The sequence below is a fragment of the Engystomops pustulosus genome, chromosome 4 (assembly GCF_040894005.1).
Source record: "Engystomops pustulosus chromosome 4, aEngPut4.maternal, whole genome shotgun sequence".
NCBI lineage: Eukaryota > Metazoa > Chordata > Amphibia > Anura > Leptodactylidae > Engystomops > Engystomops pustulosus.
Window position 1 is genome coordinate 176,884,076 of NC_092414.1, and position 19,867 is coordinate 176,903,942.

Genomic DNA, 19,867 nt, shown 5'->3' on the forward strand with positions numbered 1-19,867 from the left:
CTTCTCTTCTCTGGATTGAGTATTGGTTGTGTTTAAAAAAATTCTTGTTGGGTGGCAAAATAATATTTCCATGTACCTATAGTACAACCGTACATGGCAGAATACTGCTGGTTAAACGTACTCCATGGAAATCTACCATGAAAATCTACAATGATAAACCTGGGACACTTACTCATAGATCCAGGCACCGGCACTGTGATAATCATCTTATATTTATCATTCATGGCCTCCCTCCTACTAAACTTGACTTTTGAAATTGTTAAAGGGGTTTTCCCTCAATTTCCGCGGGATAGGGCCTAACTTTCTGATCAGTTGGGGGTCTCGATGCCGAGACCCAGAGCCGGCTCCAGATTCTAGTAGGCCCCTGGGCGCCAGTGCCTCAGTGGGCCCCTTTACTATGCCTCCCAAATTCGAGTTAGAGAAAGTGACCCACGGCCCGCTTTTGCCCCCTCCTGTTGCCCCACCATACATTTTTTATGTTACCATGTGTTTGGCTGCTTTTAAAGCCATTATCTTCATTGATGGAAGCGTAAGCTAATGTGTTTACATTTTCACACCTGCTTACACTTCTAGCAATGAAAGAAAACTCTTTCTAAGCAGCCAAACACATGAAAACACATGCGGTGTTATGCATACGTACAAACGTGTGCAGAAAACACTGTGGGCCACATTTATCAAAAGTAGTGCAATAAGTGCAGTTTGCCTGTGGAGCATGCAGGATGCGGCATATTACAGAATACTGCTGCACGGTCCTCATTAATCTGGTACCTCCTGCACTTTTTGGGAAGGGTCACCAACCTTTTTTTGGTGCACTGTTAACATAGAGTGTGCAACGCAATCCTGTCGAGTTGCAGTAAAAATGTGGACCGAACGCCCCTTTATGTGCATAATTTTGTGGTGCAGCGGCTACAGAGCAGCTGCCACACAAAACTGGTGCAGACACTTTATAAATACAAGTACAAGCATTTTAGACAATCAGACAGAAAACTGGCGCAAGAGCTTTAATAAATGTGGCCCATGTGTGAACGCACCTTCAGGGTTATTGTTTTAAAGGAGGGAGGGAGTCAACAGGAAGGGAGACATTGGAAAAGAGGTAGATCAGGTGGCACAGTGGTAAAATAGCAGGGGGCAGAAAGTGGACAATAATTTACAATGTAGGAGGGAGAAAATGATTGGCAGGCATCAGCAGGGTGTAATGACACAAGCCCCTTTAGACTACTCTGCATATATGGACTATAAAAGTAAGAGTTAGGCAGTGGCATGAGAACCTGACTGTCAGGAGCAAGACAGCAAAGGGTTAACTGAAAAGACAGCGGCATGACACCTACCATGCTGTACTCTGGAGCCTCCTCACACAGGGTCACGGGGGTCACCATACATCAGTAGACGGAGGTGACAAGTTCAGCACATGTTGCCGCTGTCAGAGTCCAGCCTGTCTTCCTCCTGCAACTGCTTATACAGCGGCCGGCCGACCCCCGAACAGCGCTGGTGGCTGGGAGGTTTTCACAGCCCATACAGGAACCCGGGCAAACGCTGCACAGGCACTGATGATGCAGAGAGTGACTGCACTCTGCATCATTATTATATCATCGGGGAACACCTCCCCTGCCTCCAGTGGGCCCTGCCAGCTCCAGTGGGCCCCGGCACTTGCCCAGGTATGCCGGGTGCTGAAGCCGGCCCTGCCGAGACCCCTGCAGATTGCGAAAACGAGGGGGCCAACGGATGGAGTAGACTGCCGCGCATGACCGTTCTGCTCCATTAATCTCTATGGAGCTGACGGAGATCACTGCGTGCGCCCGTCTGCTCCATTAATCAGACAGAGCAACAAGGTTTTTCGCGATCTGTGGGGGTCTCAGCACTGATACTCAACTGATCAGCAAGTTAGGCCCTATTTCGTGGGTAGGGCTTAACTTTTCTTCTTGGGAAAACCCCTTTAATGAGCCTGAAGGGCTCTGGGGCCGCTCTGTGCTGCAGCATCGCAGGCTGTTGCACTGCTTCACCCTCCCACCATGTCCTGAATTTTCCATTTATGTTTTAAAATGGTCCAGTCACAGCCCAAAGACCCAAATCTTATACGAATCTGTGGATTGAGCCTGTCAGTATTTTGCTATTTCTCAGCATAGGAATAGTAGTATTATGCTGGGCCATTGTAGAATAATAGTAGTAGTATTGAGATGAAGGGCCGGGACAAGGCATTTGGTGCCCTCCAGCAAGATTGATAGTTCTCACATCAAGACCTGGGAAGGTAGGTACCCACACCCAAAGCTGTTTATTTTATTGCAAACAATAAGAATTCAAACCATATGCAGAGCCGTTCCACAATAAAACATATTAAACGTTGTTTTATTATAAGAAAAGTTTTTGGGAGGGTGACATAAAGGATGTATTAAAAAAAAGTATTTCATGTGGTATTAAAATGATAAAATAGTCTATACAGTTGATGCGGCAATGACTCCCGGCCCAGTAATTCATTCAGTACATTCTCCAAGTGTTTAAAAAACATTTTTTGCATAAACCAAGTACAAAGCTGGAGTTTTATCTCGTGTGTATCCCAAGTTACAGATTGTATTGTAGTGCAGCGCTGTATTCACTTTTTGGATGCTTTACAGCTGAAATCTTCCAGCAGCCCTTGCTGGCCCATATCTGACCCAATTTTGTGGATTTTTTCTATGGCAGAATTGTGAATGCAGCTCTGTAGTATAGCTCAGTAATGTAATCTAGATAATCATTCATTTTATATCTCTTAGAGCTTAAGCCAAATGTAACACATAGGAAGGAATGGCAGTATTCAGAATCCAAAATCAGAAGTGGAACCTACAAAGAGTAAAGGTATAATGGAAAGATCTGCATCCCGTCTGTGTTTTTGGACCCACTTCAGTTTTTGGCTTAGAAATATTGATGCAAGATACTGAATAAATACTGATCATATGAAAGCGGCCTTAGAGAGAAGATCCAGTAACATTGCCAAATTATATTTGACCAAGGAGAAAAATGGTGTGCAAGTTCACTTGTTTGACATTTGTCTATGTATCCATCCAACGTGCATTCACATGAGGATCTATAGCCAAATCTGGAGTTCAAGTAATTTGCATAACTAAAGGAAATCTACCTTAAATATTCATTATGAAAACCAGAAACACTTATAGATCCAGGCACAGAGCCCTCCTTCCTTATAAAATCGACTTTTAAAATTATTAGCTTGAAGGGCTTCTAGGGTTTTTACCCATTTACCAGAGCCCCTTCATGCTTTATCTTCACAGGCTGTTACAATGAGCAGAGCAGGTCTCCCCTCCCCCTGTACTTCCTGCTGCTGCTAGATTACACAGACAGGGGGAAGACGTGTTCCGGTTACAACCCCAAAGTCCATTAGCATAATTTTAAAGGCAAGAGGCCATGGGTAACAAATATAAGAAGTATACCACAGTCACGGTGCCTCTAAGTAAGTGTCCCTGGTTTATAATGATGGATTTTGATGGTAGATTTCCTTTAATACTGAAAAGTCTACCTGCTTTTTACAGGAAGCAAACAACAGACCCTCGGTCCATCATTTGTGGTCCATGTGTCATTGGTGTGCAAGAACCACTGCCCATAGAAATACAGGGAGACAAGTGCAGGGCGCCCTTTGTTTTAGGCAATGTTTTTGAGGAGTTTTCACTGGTAATTTTTTTCTACGAAATGAAAATCCAATTAGATTTCTTTCTATAGTATGGAAATAAACTTACACAACCCCATTTCACAAGGACTGAACGCAGAAAATCAGTGAATCGGATATACATTAATGTACAGATACATGGCTTAATCCTGATACAATCCAGGACATGAGCGTAACCTTGGATCACATCCACAGTCTTGCTCCAGGGGCCATTTCCCAAACTATCAGACCAATTAATAATTTAAAAAAATGAAATGTAAAAGGGATTGAATGGCACTGATGGATCAGCTACATAAGAATGTATTTGTGCACAGTTAAAAATAAATGTCCCCAGCAACCAATCCGGTCACCTTCCCTTAGTATCAAAACCCCACTGAAAAAATAATTGGAAAAAAAAAAAAAAACTAAAAATATGTTTTATATGTCCTGTTAAAGGGAACCTGTCAGCAAAGACAGATTGCAAAAGCCCATTACAACTGCATTGCAAAAATGTATTTTTTTGTCTTCTCTAAGCATTTTCATTACAGTATAATCCTGTGCTGAGTACTGAATGGATGACACATGCAAAAAAGAAAACAAAAAAACTTTTCTTACACCCTCATCCACTCTGCTCATCTTTAAGCCCACTCCTTTCTGCTCATGTACAACTCCTCCCTCACTCACACAGGGACAGCGCTCACAGCCTGGTGAGCAGACAGAGGATACAGGAGCACAAAGGTGGGGGCTGAGAGCTGAGGAGCCTGGATTTAAATGCATCCAAAATTATATTCTAATGCAGATGCTTAGATAAAGCAGAAAGGCATCTTTGCAATGGGTCTTTAGTGACAATGAGGTCCCTGGTGACAGGTTTTCCTTAGCACATACTCCATTACTTTAGCTGCTCTGTGGTCCCATATAACTGGTATATTACATTTGCAAAAAAAATTATATTTTTGGAGGAAACCATTTCTGTTGTGTTCTTGGACTAGGTGAAGGTTATAAAAGATGGTATAATAATGTACAAGTCTTTTCATGGCCCATATATACAGATTTTCTTCTAGTCCTAATGACAATTGCCTCGATTCTGACCGCTACCTACTGTCCTTCCTAGGGTTCACTGCTAGACTGCCCAGCATAGAGCTCTATAGTAACCCAGCATCAGTCTGCTGCAGTCATTGTTGCCACACAATGATGCCTCACATCCTATCGGAACCACGTCCGGAGAAGTCTGTCTGTAGAGGTACAATATTATGGTCGTACGCAGCATGTTCTGAGCTCCCGGTGCTGGCGAGCTTGAGCTGCGCCGCTGCATGTGACAGCTGGAAGGCGGCGTCAGGGTGTGCAGTCTCAGGCAGCAGAGTGCACTCTCTTTCCAGCATATCAGACACTCCCTTTAATAAGTCCAAGAATCCAAATGCAAGGGCAGCTTTCCTCAGTCGGTTCAGTTCCTGGAGGAAAAAAAAAACATACAAAAGGGTTATAGAGCAAGAAATCATCATGTCTATGAGAACCACGGAAAACCCAAGTGCAAGTATAACTTTACACTTCCCTTAAAGGGAACCTGTCACCAGGGACCTAATGTTCACTGAAGACAGATTGCAGAAGCCAATTACAGCTGCATTGCAAATATGTCTTTTTGTGCACAATATAGCTGCACCCGGACACAATCCTGTTCTGCGTCACAAGTTTTGGTTAGGATGCATTAAAAACTCACAGCCTGATGAGCTGACATCACTTGGGGAGGGAGGAGTTGTACAAGAGCACAAAAGGTGGGGACTGAAAGCTGAGGAGTGAGCAACACAGTCATTTTTTTTTTTTTAAATGCATCCAAAGCAAATCTAGGACTCGGAACAGGATTGTGGCATGCTGCAAGGCAAGTTAAAACAGACAATTATATTGTAATGCAGATGCACAGAAAAGGCATCTTTGCAATCCAGCTGTAATCCACCCTAATGAGGTCCCTGGTAACAGGCTCCCTTTAACCACTTGTCTACCACTGTATGACTTGATACTTCACAGTGTGACAAAAGCTCATTAAGAGCTTCACACATTCTGAGGAATGGAAAGGGAAAACTGCAGTGTGATCCCTTTTCTGATGATAGCAGCTGGGTATTCCCAACCCGGCAAGGGGTTTCCTTCATCTGCCCATGTATAGTAATTTCCCATGTCAGGGAGGTCATTTATTATCACATTGTATGAATTTGTCCTAGACAAGATTTGAACCCTCCAGTATGAGCACAGTCACTCTACGCAGTAAGCGATTTTGCTGCACTATTTGATATAGGAGAATTTAATAACTAAGCTTCATTACAGTTGTACTACAGTACACAACCATTATACTGATAGAGATGCATCTTCTAGGAGATTTCTCTATAGATCACTACATATTCTTTTTAATAAAGCCTATAATTAATAGAATAAAATGTAATCAAATATAAATCAATATTTATAATAAATGGCGGGAAAAAAAAATAAATGTGCAAAAAAACATACACAATCTGCAGACATTGCGTAGTTACGTTGACTGTAATGTGCAGACGTTGTATGTTACGAAAAAAGTAAGGATAAAATGTTCCAGCTCACCAGCCTTCCGAAATAGAGGACCTTGAGAACGGTTCACCCCACCGCAAGGACGTAGCAACATGGGGAAAAAAGTTCCAGATCCAACTCAAGGAAATCTTTAAAACTCTTCTTAAGTTGGGCATATAAAAGACATTCAGGTTTTCAAGAAGTCCAATTGTTGACACGTTTCAAGCTGGTTACCTGCTCTTGATCATGACCTGCTTGAAATGCATTGACAATTGAACTTATTGCAAACCTGGATGTCTAATCCAACAGATGGGGGAGCTAAGGATATGGGCACCAAATCCAAATGCCACTGCAAAATCCTGTGCCCCAAAATGTAAGTATCAAAAAAATACAAATTGGTACTATACTCACAAGCAATTATAAATATTAAATAAATTTTATTAGTTATGCAAAAAATTATTAATAACAAATTTACATAGCATGGTAGTTGTACAATGGGAATACATGATTAAAAACAGTGCATAGCCACATATAGAACAAGCAAAGTGCCATAGGGAATAAAATGAATTCGTATGGAGTAGGAGACCTAATAACTAGAGGTAGAAGACAGCTATATACAAGCCTTAGCTTGCTAACATGGACAGCTCTAAAACAATACTAGAAAGTCATTACCATACCAGGATACCGGGTGTGCACTGTGTAGCCCCAACACGTGTTTCGCCCACTGGCTTTCTCAAGGGGAGTCAACCTGGATGTCTTTTATATGCGCAAATTAAGAGTTTTAAAGATTTCCTTGAGCTGGATCTGGAACTTTTTTCACTTGTTGCATATTACGGGGCTGTGTATCAAATCCATACGTATAGAGTAGCATTGTAGTGACTGATATTACATACAGATACTGCAAAAAAAAAAAAAAAAAATCCCTCACTCTGTGCTCAGCCCTTAAAATCCGGTCAATGTGGCGCTGGCCTACCTACTATTTGTCATGAGCGGAAATCTGCCAATGTAACAGGAATCTTACTTTATAGAAGGTCTGAGTCTTCTCTGGAAGCTTCCTGGCATTCCTGAGGATCTTCTGCACATCAGTCTACAAGAGAACAGTAAAAAAAAAATTTAAAAATTACATTTTCCAAAAACAGCGCCATAACTGTCCCTACACACACTGCAGGAAAGCCATGATATCTGCACCATATTAGGTGCTAATAGCCTCTACTCGAGCACAGGTCAGCACTGCCTTATGCAAACGGGTATATTGATGAATGACACGTACCTGCAGGCCGCTAGGTTTGATCCACACGGTCACGTTCTGTGCGTAGCTTCTTTTTGTTTTTGGTTGCAAAGGGAATGGACTCTTATTATCCTCTTCCCCATATGGATTCTCTTTGGCGTCTTGAGTATGAAACAGAAGTAGAAGAGGAAGAGTAAAAGATGAGATAATTTACTTGTCATGTAGATGCTTTCACCACAGTACAATGGGCTTGAAATGGAGAAATCAATTTACCTACAGAAAAACAAAACACTTTCATTGAAATAAGTTGTGGTCACTGATGGTGTACTGTGGTTACTGGAAATGTACTTTCAGGAGCAGAAAATAGAAATAAAATAGATTTCCACAGTTATACCAGATATGGGTCCGAGCTGAGCAGTTTTTCCCAGCCAAGGAAGTGGCTCAATCCCAGGCTCAAACAAGGACATCATAAGGTTAGATTTCTTCTTGCTATCAGCTTGAGAGTAGAGCATCCCGTGCCAGTCTGGCCTATAGCATAGATAGGAGAGAGAAGCACAAGACTTACATTCAAAGTATCCAGAGAATTGTTTCTCTTTGCTCTTTAACCCCTTAAGGACGCAGCCATTTTGCAGGTTAAGGCTCAGCCCGATTTTTTGGATTCTGACCTGCGTCGCTTTATATGGTTATAACTTTTGAACACTGTTACTTATCAAAACGATTCTGAGATTGTTTTTTCCCCACATGTTGTACTTCATTTTAGTGGTAAATTTTGGCTGATAAGTTTTGCGTTTATTTACAAAAAAAAAGAAAATATGATAAATTTTTAGAAAAATTTGCCATTTTCGAAATTCAAAATCATTGCGTTTCCAGGCAGATCGATTTACCACCTAAATAAGTTGCTGAATAACATTTCCCATTTGTCTACTTTACATTTTCATAATTTTTGATATGTCTGGATAATTTATTTTGACGTCACGCGGCTTACAAAAATAATATCGCTTTTCCGGATTTTCAGAATTGACTATTTTGGGGATAAATACAGTTTTGAATGAAATTTTACATATTTAGCATCAAAACCCCCTATATAATCTACCCATTTTCAAATCTGCACCCCTCAAGCTATCAGAAACCGCTTTTACGAAGATTGTTAACCCCTTGAGATCTTCATAGTAATTGAATCAAAATGGAGGTGAAATTTAGAATGGTCAAATTGTTCCCTTATACGTTCATTTAGCACTAAAATTTACACATTTCCAAAATATAAAAAGAGAAAACCCACCATACAATTTGTTCTGCAATTTCTCCTGAGTACAGAGACCCCCCACATGTGGCCGTTACTTGTTTTATGGGGGCACAGCGAGACGCAGAAGGGAAGGAGCGCCCTGCAGCTGCCAGGATTTTAGTTTCCTCATTGGCCCCTTTTGAAGGCTATAAAATTTTCGCTTTTGCGTTATTGGGGCCATGTGATGCCATTTTTTTTGCGCGATGAGATGCTTTTTCCATTGTTACCATTTTGGGGTTGGTATCACCTATTGTTGAAAATTTAGGAACTTTTTTTGAGGGCAGGAGTAGAAAAGCATCAATTCTGTACTGGATTTTTTACTCTTTTTTTTTTTGGTGTTCACCGTATATCCTAATAATCCTGTTATCTTCATTCTATGGGTCGATACGATTACGGGGATACCAGACATGAATATATTTTCTTACGTTTTACTAAATTTGTCAAACAAAACCCTTATGTGGGGAAAAATCTATCATTTATGTATTGCCGTCTTCCAAGTGGCATAACATTGTTACTTTTTTGGCTACAGAGCTGGTTGATGGCTTATTTTTTGCGGGACATGTTGTGCTTTGCACCAGTATCATGTCGGAGTACACATGGTTTTTTGATCGCATTTTATAGCATTTTTTGTGGGATTGAATAGCTAAAAATCATAATTTTTGGAAGGTTTATAGCAGTTTTTTTTTACGGCGTTTATCGTGGGGGTTCAATAATGATTTACTTTTATTCTACGGGTTGTTACGGACGCGGTGATACTATATATGTGGGGTTTGTGTTATGATTTAGACTTTTTTTTTAGTTATATGTCTCTTTATATGTTTTGGGGGTTTTGGGCATTTTTAGTGATTTATTACTTTATTTTTTTATTGAATAACATTTTTTTTTTTACTTTTTCACTTTTATACCATGGGACATGAAGAAGCAATCATCTGATTGCTTCTTCATGATAATATTCTGCAATACTCATGTATTGCAGAGTATTATCAGTGTCAGCCTATACACTTGCATAGGCTGGCACTGTGCCAGTAAGATGACGTCACAGACGCCATCTTACTGGCAATTCTTGCAGGTAACTCTGGGGTCCAGATCGGACCCCAGAGTTACTATAGCAACAATCGGCGCACCCCGAAAACGGTTCGGGGGGGCCGATCGTGGGGGAAAGACCCCCCAGAGGCATGTTAGATGCCGCGGTCGCGCTGACCGCGGCATTTAACGGGTTAAGCACCCGTGATCGGAGTCAACTCCGATCGCGGGTGTTACACTGGGGTGCCGGCTGTCAGTCACAGCCGGCACCCCGTGTTTCCCGATGCCGGTTCGGCTCAGATCTTGAGCTGAACCGGCATGGGCTCAGCGTCCGATATATCGGACGCTGAGCGCTAAGTCATTGAGCTCAGCGTCCGATATATCGGACGCTGAGCGTTAACGGGTTAAAGCTGTGGATTCAGCATGTTAAAGGAAATCTACCATTTGCTATTGTGCATTATGAACCAAGCATACCTTGAAAATGCTGTAACTACATTGATGCAGAAACATATCTTATTTAATCCCCGATCTGAGTGGATTTGCTGAAAAAACAATTATAAAATTATGATGCTCTGTCCCTCCTGTTTTCAAAAGGATAGAACTGATATGAAAAAAACCCCCACTCACACAGGTGTACACCACCAAAATATAAACAAAAATTAAAGGGGAAACAGGGAAAGGAAGAAAGGTGTGAGTGTAGTTAATACTTCACTTTTATTAGATATTAATTAAAAATGGGGAATATAACCCCTAACCGTTGAGGTACTATTAAGCAGTGTATTCCACGCTAAAATTAAGTCACCCCTTGTAAAATACATATATTCTTGTGTTGACACAGAGGACTATAGTTCTCCCCTATACAGGCGGTCCCCTACTTAAGAACACTCGACTTACATACGACCCCTAGTTACAAACGGACCTCTGGATATTAGTAATTTATTGTACTTTAGTCCTAGGCTACAATGATCAGCTGTAACAGTTATCACAGGTGTCTGTAATGAAGCTTTAGTGTTAATATTGATTCTTATGACAACCCAACATTTTTAAAATCCAATTGTCACAGAGACCAACAAAGTTCTGGCTGGGATTACAATGATAAAATATACAGTTCCGACTTACATACAAATTCAACTTAAGAACAAACCTACAGACCCTATCTTGTATGTAACCCGGGGACTGCCTGTATTTTGTGAAGGGGGGGAATTCTAATAGTGGGATAGGGAAAGGAAAGGGTTGTATGTGATGATTTATTTGTAACAGCTTATCATTGTGTATTTATTGACACTAGGTATGCAACACTGTTACATAGATCGTGCTAATTGACTCCGCACACATAAGCCTGTGAATTAGTTTCTGGTCTAGCCGGCTTGTCCTTGTTTATATTAACATTTGGATTTGCAACATTATAACATAGATCACGCTGCTAGACTTCACACACAAGCCTCTTCACTTGTCTCTGGCTGGAAGGAAACTCGGCTTCTTCTCCTAGTTTCCTCGGTGAAACGCGCGTTGGGATGATCAGTCCCACTGTAATAAAGGGACAGCACAATTGAGGGATAGCGATTGCCTAATATCACAATATTAAGGGGCGACTTAATTTTAGCGTGGAATACACTGCTTAATAGTAACGGTTAGGGCAGTGATGGCGAACCTTTTAGCGACCGAGTGCCCAAACTGCAACCCAAAACCCCCCTTATTTATTGTGAGGTGCCAAACAAAAATTAAAGCAGTAACTTATTGCTCGCTTTTCAACAACTTTCAAGCATATTGGCCTCCTGAAAACAGCAACATAGTAGAAAGATGGAAAATTTTCATCATTTTAGCTTCTTTCCAGTGTCCCTCTGTACACAGAGAAAATCGTGGGGCCAACAGGAGGTCCTCCAAAGTAATTCGGCCCTGTCTACTTATTCTCCCTCTTCCTTGAGTCCCAAATAGCGAAGTAAGTATCAAAATATCACTGAAAGCAGCATGTTTTAAGTTACTTGGAACTGCAGGAAGATTCTTTCAGTCCTGTCTGGTGTGCTGGGTGATGGCTTGGGTGCCCACAAAAAGGGCTCTGAGTGCCGCCTCTGGCACCCGTGCCATAGGTTCGCCACCACTGGGTTAGGGGGTATATTCCCCATTTTTAATTAACATCTAATAAAAGTGAAGTATTGACTACACTCACACCTTTCCTTCTTTCCCCTTTAATTTCTGCCCCTTCTGTGCCTGGGTTCAGCGCTCTGCTCTTACACTAATTATGCACTGCTCCATAGAATGATGTAATCACTGTGTTATCCTTGACAGGCAGAAGCAATCAATCGCTGTACCATCCTCCAGCTGCTGTGTACCAGTAATCCAGCTCAGGCGGATTAGTCCTGTTGGGACAGTTCAGGAAGCTCCGTGTAATGTGTTTATGAACAGCAGTTAGAAGCACCAAGCTTTCCAAAGGTTCTAAATTTTATAATCGTTTTTTGAGCAAAACCACTTGGATCATGGGTTAAACAAGATATGTTTCTGAATCAATGTAGCTACAGCATTTTCAAGGTAGGTTTAGTTACAATACATAAAAACAGATGGTAGATTTCCTTTAAAGAGGTACCCCACCATTTCTTCTTTCAAATATCAGTTGGTGGGGCGCATTGGGTTACCATTAGATGGTCCACAAGTCCTACTGACGCAGTGTTGGTGAGTCAGCCTTACTGGCCACCACTTCAGTATATGTGGAAGGAGGCCAAGCTGGTCTATTTAGGAGTAAAGAGAGGCACTGTGGTGGACTCTGGTGACTGGGGTCACCATGGGTCCTATAAACTAGTATGCTATTTATTTAGTACTAGGAACTTGTTTGCTGTTCATCATGTTGGGGTTGTGTTCTATATTGATAGACCACATCTTGTCCTATACTTTTAGAGAATTCAGTAAGAGAGGGATTTTCTTACCCAAGCTGCACTAAGGCCACCATGCCCTCCACCTTCAGACTACCATGAAGCAAGACACAAAAATTAGGACTTTTTCCTGCAATCTGACTTGCTGAATTCTCATCCTCTATATCATCTGTAAGGCCAGCCCCAAAATCATCTCCTTCTATAAAGTAAATAAAAAGAAAAATTAGAGATTGACCATTTTGGATTAATACAGTACTGAGTACAAATTCACATTTTTGGCTCATTTTACTTACCTTTGTTAAGGGCGATGGGTAGAACCAAATGACGTGACAACACAGGAGGACTCGAGATGTCAGCAATGTCAATGAAGCCCACAACTTCTAATTCTGCAAAACACAGCCCCATCCATAAGTAAACTGTATATCAATTACAAGGCAGAACATTGTGAGTATAGTGTCTAGTGAAATCTCCATAAAGAAAAATTAATGGTGTTCCTGTGTTATATATCAGCATTAGAAGGACTATAAAATATCACATAGTCAGCCAGCAATCTGACCATATAGCAATCACCCTGTAAAGTTCAGCTCTTATTTGTGATAAGACAACCTCTCTAACTTTCCTCATTGATGCATAGTACCACATTATCAATCTAACTACACTGGTCCTTACACTTCGTCTTTACGGCTACAGTATTACGCTGCAGATTTCCTGCCTATCAAATCTGTGTGGGCTGCAAGATCTATACACGACCGAACACAAATCATCTGCAGTTACCTGTGTTTATGTATTTGGGCAGTGGGTCTATCTCTTCATCAATGATAACAGGTTCCGGCCTAGGGAACACTTGCACGTCTGAAGAAAGGTGCCCGCACTTGAGGACTGCATGGAATGGGGTGTACGCCACATCAATGAGTTTTCTGTAACATAATAACATTATTACCTACTTACCTAGTCATTAGTGAACAAACATAGTGGTAGATATGCACCACTGTAAAAGGTAGGTCTATGCAGTGGACAATGCATTGGTGCAACATAAAGCCATGGTTATAACTAGAGTTACTTACCCAAACATAGACTGAACGTTTTTTAGGCACAGTGGGCCATCAATGGTAAAAATCTGACCTTCTCCATTATTCAGGTCTATCAGCCTTTCGAGACAGCCCAAGGAATCGGAGCTTTGTAGCTGGTGACATAAGGCAGGGAATGTCATGGTTACACATGCATGCTGTGTATCCTAGTAAAATCTTTAAAAAAAAAAATCTCAAAATTGAACAAAACCGCATTTTGTCAGAGTCATAGCTCACTATGATGAGCGGCTGAATTATGCTACTGGATCAACAGCACTAAGATTGCTATTAGTGCCTTGACCACTTCAGAGCTAATGGTGTCAGAACTGACTATAATGCATAATGGAGTTCACACAACTATGGACGCTTTAGAAAATGCAGTGGGTATATGGACAGTTTTTTTGGATAATACAGGGGCGCGAAACTCATTCTCATGGGGGACACATCCGCCTTGTGGCTGCAAGGTGTGCACCATACCCTATGGTGTTCTCCTGGCATTCTAGTAACTAGCACAGCTTATGTCCAAGTAGTTGGACCACATAATATTAGGCAACTGGTCGAACCCAGCCAGTACGCCTTGTGCTCGACACCCATGTACTACAGAGAATGTACAAAGAGAGAGATGCATTCATACAGCAAAAACATGCTTGTTCCAAAATACTTAACGGCTTATACTCGGGTCGGCTTATACTCGAGTATGTACGATATTGCCGATGCAATGCACAAAGCATTTAAAGTCTACCAGCAGTTTCCACTATACAAAACTGCAGACAGTGTTGTGTAGCATTCCAGAAGATTTGTATAAATCATACCATTGTGTGATGTTAGTAGCTGCAGTTCTGTGAAAAATGTATTCATATTCCCGTATTGGAGCTGGATTTGGAACACTGGGCTGCACTCCTGTGTGAGATCTCTTCATCAAGTACAACAGAGCCCCTCCAATCTGCTCTAAGTTACTGCTGTAGGAGGACGGCAGGGGAGCAGTTTGAATGCAGAGATCACAGAAGTGTTAGGAGACACCCCCCCCCCCCCCCCCAATACTCCAAGTCCAGCATTTCTCACAGTCATATGGTTACACAGATCCCAGGGCCAATAATTAACACGGTCTGCAGTTCTGTATGGTCAAAACTGCTGGTAGACTCCAATGAAGCTCCTATGTATATGAGCGATTCCTCACCTCTTCTAGATTTGCCATGCACATAATGTAAAGTTTGGAAGGGAATGGGAATGGTAAAGGAAATCGATTGCTGTCACTTCGCTGGTTCAAAGATGACAAGGAGTTATGAAGTGATCCCCTTCCGATGCCAAGGCATCCATCAGTTACCAGCACAACCTAATTGGAAAAGATGGGACAGACAGTGTAATAGTCAATACAGTTTGACACAAATTTCCATATAATCATATTATTAAAGGAAATCTACCATCAAAATCCAGCATAATAAACCAGGAGCATCTACTCATAGATCCAGGCACCTTAAATGTGGTAATCCTCTTATATTTGTTATCCATGGCCTCCTTCTTTCTAAAGTCAACTTTTAAAATTATGCTATAAGCCTGGAGGGCTCCGGGTAATGTTATCAGAGCCCATCCATAGTGCAGCTTCACAGTCCGTTACACTGTCTCACCACACACAAACTTCCTCACCCCCCCCTCCCCCCTCCCCTCTCTGCCTGATGTAATCTCACTGCAGGAGAGAAAGTTTCAACACATAGTGGGAGGAAAAAAGCCCTTGCACGTTGTAACAGCCTGTGAATCTGCAGCACAGAGGGGCTTTGGTAAGTTGATTTTAGAAAGAAGGGGGCCATGAATAATGAAAATAAGAATATTACCACAGTCACAGTGCCTGGACCTATGAGTAAGTATGTCTGGCTTATTGATGCTTGATTTTCATGGTAGATTTCCTTTAATGAATTCAATACATTGACTAAAAAATGTGTGCTTATGTATGCATATGCATTGGAATAACAAATATTACTTATCACAATAACCTGACAAGGAATAGAGGCTCCCCATTCCTGCTGGACCACACTGGACACTCCTTGTAGTGCCGACTCTAAACAAGTCTTGTCATAGTCATCAATGTTACTCAATGCTTCCTGCAAATAATAGATACAAACATGGAAGATAAAATTAGTTGTACAAAATTATACAAGAAATAGATTTACTAAAACAAATGTTACAAAATACAGAAAAAGATGCAGATTAATAAATCAGCACATGTTTTTAAAACATGCTGAGAATTGATTAAAATAAGAAAAACAAAGGATGATGCTCCCATCACCAACCCCTTAATGCTCCAGTTGCCTACTGGGTCCATTTGAATTATTCACATCCACTAAGCTGCTTAGTGTAAATCACTGGGGGTTTACTGCAGGGAACTATCCCCATGTGTCCCTGTGTGATTAGTATTCAGGGACCCTCCAAAATTCACATAGGTCACTAGATTATTTTGAATAACATCTAATTGTAAAAAGAATGGTCTCATTTACAAAGCATTTCTCTAATATTAGTAACTTAAGCTGAAACTCCAAATTAGTCAAAGTTTCAAAAGCACCATGTAAGATTTTTATTTTCCATGTAAGGGCACCTCCATGCGGATTACAGCTGATGGCTGTGAGCGTCATTAGTGTGACCCCAGTAAATAATTTATATTCAGAACGCAAGGGGTTGTCTGGAAGTTGAAAACATGGCTGCTTTCTTCCAAAAACAGCTCCTCACCTGACCATGGGTATTGTGTTGTATTGCAACTAAGCTCCATATATCTCTATGCGGCTGACCTGCAATACCAGGACAAACCATGTGGCGCTGTTATGGATGAAAGCCAAGTTTTTCAACCTACAGACAACCCCTTTAAATGGTCTTCTGAATACAAAACTATTTACAGGCGTCACACTAATGAAACTCACAGCAATCAGCTGTTGTCTACATGGAGGTGCCACTATAGGGAAAATAAAACCTTACATGGGGCCTATTGAAATATTTCACCAATTTGGAGCTCCATTTCATTTGTGAATATCAGAGAATGGCTGGTTGCTGGGAAAAATTCTGGTTACTTCTCAAACATAGCATGGCTCATAGGAATACCCAAGAACAAAAAGAAAATTATTGTATAGTATTCTTCAAGACTAAAACTTGGTTATATGTAGGATGACAAGTTCCAGCAAATATAGTAAAAAGCAGTTCTGTAGTTTGTATGTTGGTGGCTTTGTAGTTTGTATGTTGGTGGCTTTAAGCAGAAAAATACAGAGAATCATACAAATAAGAGGTTATATATAATGGAGCCCTAAATTACACTGCATTGGGATTCTCTTGAAACAAACAGTCTCTAATACTCAGACTGTAAGCTCTTGTGAACAGGTCTCTCATTCCTATTGTTTCATATGACTGTTTGTACTCTGTAATATAGTATTTTATTTGTACATGTTCCCTATGATTTGTAAAGCGCGACAGAATATGATGGCGCTATATAAATAAAGATTATTATTATTCTCCACAGGATCATACCTGAAGGGTGTTGTAGTCTCTGGTAAAAGGTACCATTAGTTCCCATAAAGAAGAGAAAACCACCATTGCAGTAAACTCCAGCTTGTAATTTGTTGCCATATGTTCGAAGAGCATGGTCAGGCCATGAGCTGCCAGGTGTTTACGCTGGAAGTCCTCTGTCCCCTCCACCGGGACTGGTCTGGTCATGGAGAGGGACACATCCATCACCACCACAGTGGGCATTGTTACTAGTTCAAAGTTTCACACCAACTTGAAAGGAAGCCTGCAATGTGCAAATAGGAGATACAAAACAATGTAAATGCACATATAATAATCTGTAGTGCGCATCATACCAAGATATTAAAGGAAATCGACTGTCTGGATACTACTTACCCAATTTAGAAAATTATTGAGAAGGGCACTTGTGAATAGTTTGGTTTCATCAACCCTTGTTGTACATATCATGGCACAACGGGCAAAACTCCTGCAAACAGCCTAAGAAATATGATCATGCTGCCTTGTCCGGACAAACCAATCTAACAATGATAGTTTGAATAGATGTTGATAAGGATGATAAACTGGTGCTGGATGTTTTTCTCCAATAAATCCACGAATCTCGTGTTGCAGAAATATTATTCTTGTTTATTATGATCAATTAAAAAAACAAAATGTGTTTCACGCTCATAATGAGCGTTTCATTGGGTGTCTGATGAAGCGCTCGTTATGAGCATGAAGTGCGTTGTGGTTTTTAAACGATTATAATAAACAAGAAAAGATCTCTGCAAAACAAGGTCCGTGGATTTATTGGAGAAAAAGATCCAGCACCAGTTTATCATCCTCATCTACATCTATTCATACTTACTAAGGTAGCTCCAGTGGAAGATTCCTATGGCCATCCTGATACAGGATCTCTTGCTGAATTTCTTATTAGCGCTCTACTTGACTTCTAAAAATATGCCTTTTAACCGCAGGTGCTCCAGGGGTGTCACCAGAGCCCCAGTGCTCTCCAGCAACAGTGGAAACTATCCAAACTCTGCCACATTTGCTCTTTTTTCTGAAGCCTACATCACAGGTTGCCAGTTTGCAATTCCTGCCCCTGCGCAGTAGCTTCCTTGCCCCATCAGCTTCAGGGATGCTTTGAGCAAGCACAATGGACCCAGAGACGCAATCTTCATCAATGAGCCTGCACATAGCATCCCTAGAGCAGCTGTGCCAGCTGACTGTGACTCCTGAAGGAAGAGAGAACATGGTGGGGTGGGTTATTGCCACTCCTGCTAGAGCACATTGGAGTCCTTGTGTTGCGGCTTCAAGGAGAGAACAAATTGGAAATTCAGCAACAGATCAGGATGGAGGTAGGAATCTGCCACTGGAGATACTTGGGTAAGCAGTAGATTTCCTTTAATGTCAGGTGTGACACTGAAATAGTGAGCTTTTGCCATAACTGTAGGCTTTTCATCAAATCCATAGGGTCCACCACCAATTACATCATGGATCTTATTACTAATTGCCTAAACATAGTACATAGTAACTGTCTGATTACGTGAAGTCTCACCAGCCACAAGGGTCTCGAGCTGCTTGAATAGAGTCAAATGGTCACTGCAAATGGTCACTATGTTCCCTAGTCCCAAAAATCGTCAGCCAATATGTGGGATGAATGCTTATTCAAATGACGGCACCGGACCCTCATACTCATTATACATGGGACCCCATGTGATCAGACACTCGTTTCCACAAGAAAGAGGGTGCGTGCACATACACAATATTATATGAGCTCTCTACTTGCATCATTAATCAGTCCAGATTTCCTGCCTTTGGATATAAACAATAATGTTCCCATTCACTGACAGCAAGCAGAGTTCTAATACTCTGAAAATGACAGAGCTTCTCCTGATACAGTGACTGCAGTAGAGCAGCATGTAGCGCCTCTCCTGACCATACCAAGTCATTACACACTGCCTCAATTTCATGTCTGAACCCAGAACTCACATCTGCAATTATGAACCAGTAACTTGTGCTGCAGAGGAACTACAAATCCCAGCATGCCCTGCGGCCAAATGTCCGACAGCAAAGCATTCTGGGACATGTAGTTGAAGAACTACCCCGCTACCCAACCAAGATTTCCTCCACCACTCACCGGCTCAATCCCCTTGCCCTGCAATACTAGTACATAGAGGCCGGAAGGATTATAGCCGCCCTCAAGCAGCTGTGCGCCGGTAAATGTGTTCCCTGTGAAACCTGCTCTGAAATTTAATGTTCCTACCTCCCGGAACTCTGCTTTAGTCTTGTCCTCATTAGTAACTCTGTAGCCCGAGACTGGACCCTCATGTAGTAGGATACATCAGAATATAGAGGTGGTTGTTTCGTGCGCTAAATGGCTAAAATTGGAACCCCTTTAAGGATTTGTTCACACACTGAAGATTGCACTGCGTTTTTTTTGCGGGTTAAAAATAGCAGTGAATAAAGATTTTCCTGTAGATTTATCACTGTAGATTTATTCACATGAAAAGTAAAATTGTAATAGACCTGTGGTGTTTTTTTTTACTTCAATCACAAAAGTATAAGCCAAAAGGGTATGGACCCACATCCGTCTCTAAAATGAATCCCTAATGTCCCTACCCCCCCTTTCCCATTCCATGTCCATCTCCGTCCCCAATGACTGTCATCAGTAAGAAGAATTTCTATGCAAACAATCCTGACCACCCCTGTATAGTCAGATATAAGAACTAGTCATTTTAGATATAAGCGTGGGTCCCAGAGGTG

General features: G+C 41.4%; 1 protein-coding gene across 4 annotated transcripts; it reads right to left on the minus strand.

Moving 5' to 3' along the window:
• Positions 1-2,280: 2,280 nt before the first annotated feature.
• On the minus strand, positions 2,281-19,340 carry INTS14 (integrator complex subunit 14). 4 transcript variants are annotated; one of them, XM_072148672.1, is made up of 13 exons: positions 19,242-19,300; positions 17,501-17,602; positions 17,129-17,390; positions 15,613-15,720; positions 14,802-14,957; positions 13,622-13,740; positions 13,332-13,474; positions 12,851-12,943; positions 12,612-12,756; positions 7,783-7,916; positions 7,431-7,549; positions 7,182-7,247; positions 2,281-5,079 (listed from the first exon to the last, which is right to left on the minus strand). In XM_072148672.1, the coding sequence occupies exons 3-13, from the start codon at positions 17,348-17,350 to the stop codon at positions 4,828-4,830; spliced, it is 1,557 nt and encodes a 518-aa protein (XP_072004773.1). In that variant the 5' UTR covers positions 17,351-17,390; positions 17,501-17,602; positions 19,242-19,300; the 3' UTR covers positions 2,281-4,827. The 4 variants fall into 4 exon arrangements, with proteins under 4 accessions (XP_072004773.1, XP_072004775.1, XP_072004772.1 ...); XM_072148674.1 differs by lacking the exon at positions 19,242-19,300 and adding an exon at positions 19,094-19,228; XM_072148671.1 differs by lacking the exon at positions 17,501-17,602 and having other exon boundaries at positions 19,242-19,340.
• Between the last annotated feature and the right edge of the window lie 527 nt (positions 19,341-19,867).

What these genes read in the sequence shown, in the direction of transcription:
- INTS14 (XM_072148671.1), bottom strand. Translation starts at nt 17,350, where the DNA reads ATGCCCACTGTGGTGGTGATGGATGTGTCCCTCTCCATGACCAGACCA. An exon ending in GAGACTACAACACCCTTCAG is followed by an intron (nt 15,721 to 17,128) that starts GTATGATCCTGT and finishes TATTATTTGCAG; the next exon opens with GAAGCATTGAGTAACATTGA. An exon ending in TCAAACCTAGCGGCCTGCAG is followed by an intron (nt 7,248 to 7,430) that starts GTACGTGTCATT and finishes GTTCTCTTGTAG; the next exon opens with ACTGATGTGCAGAAGATCCT.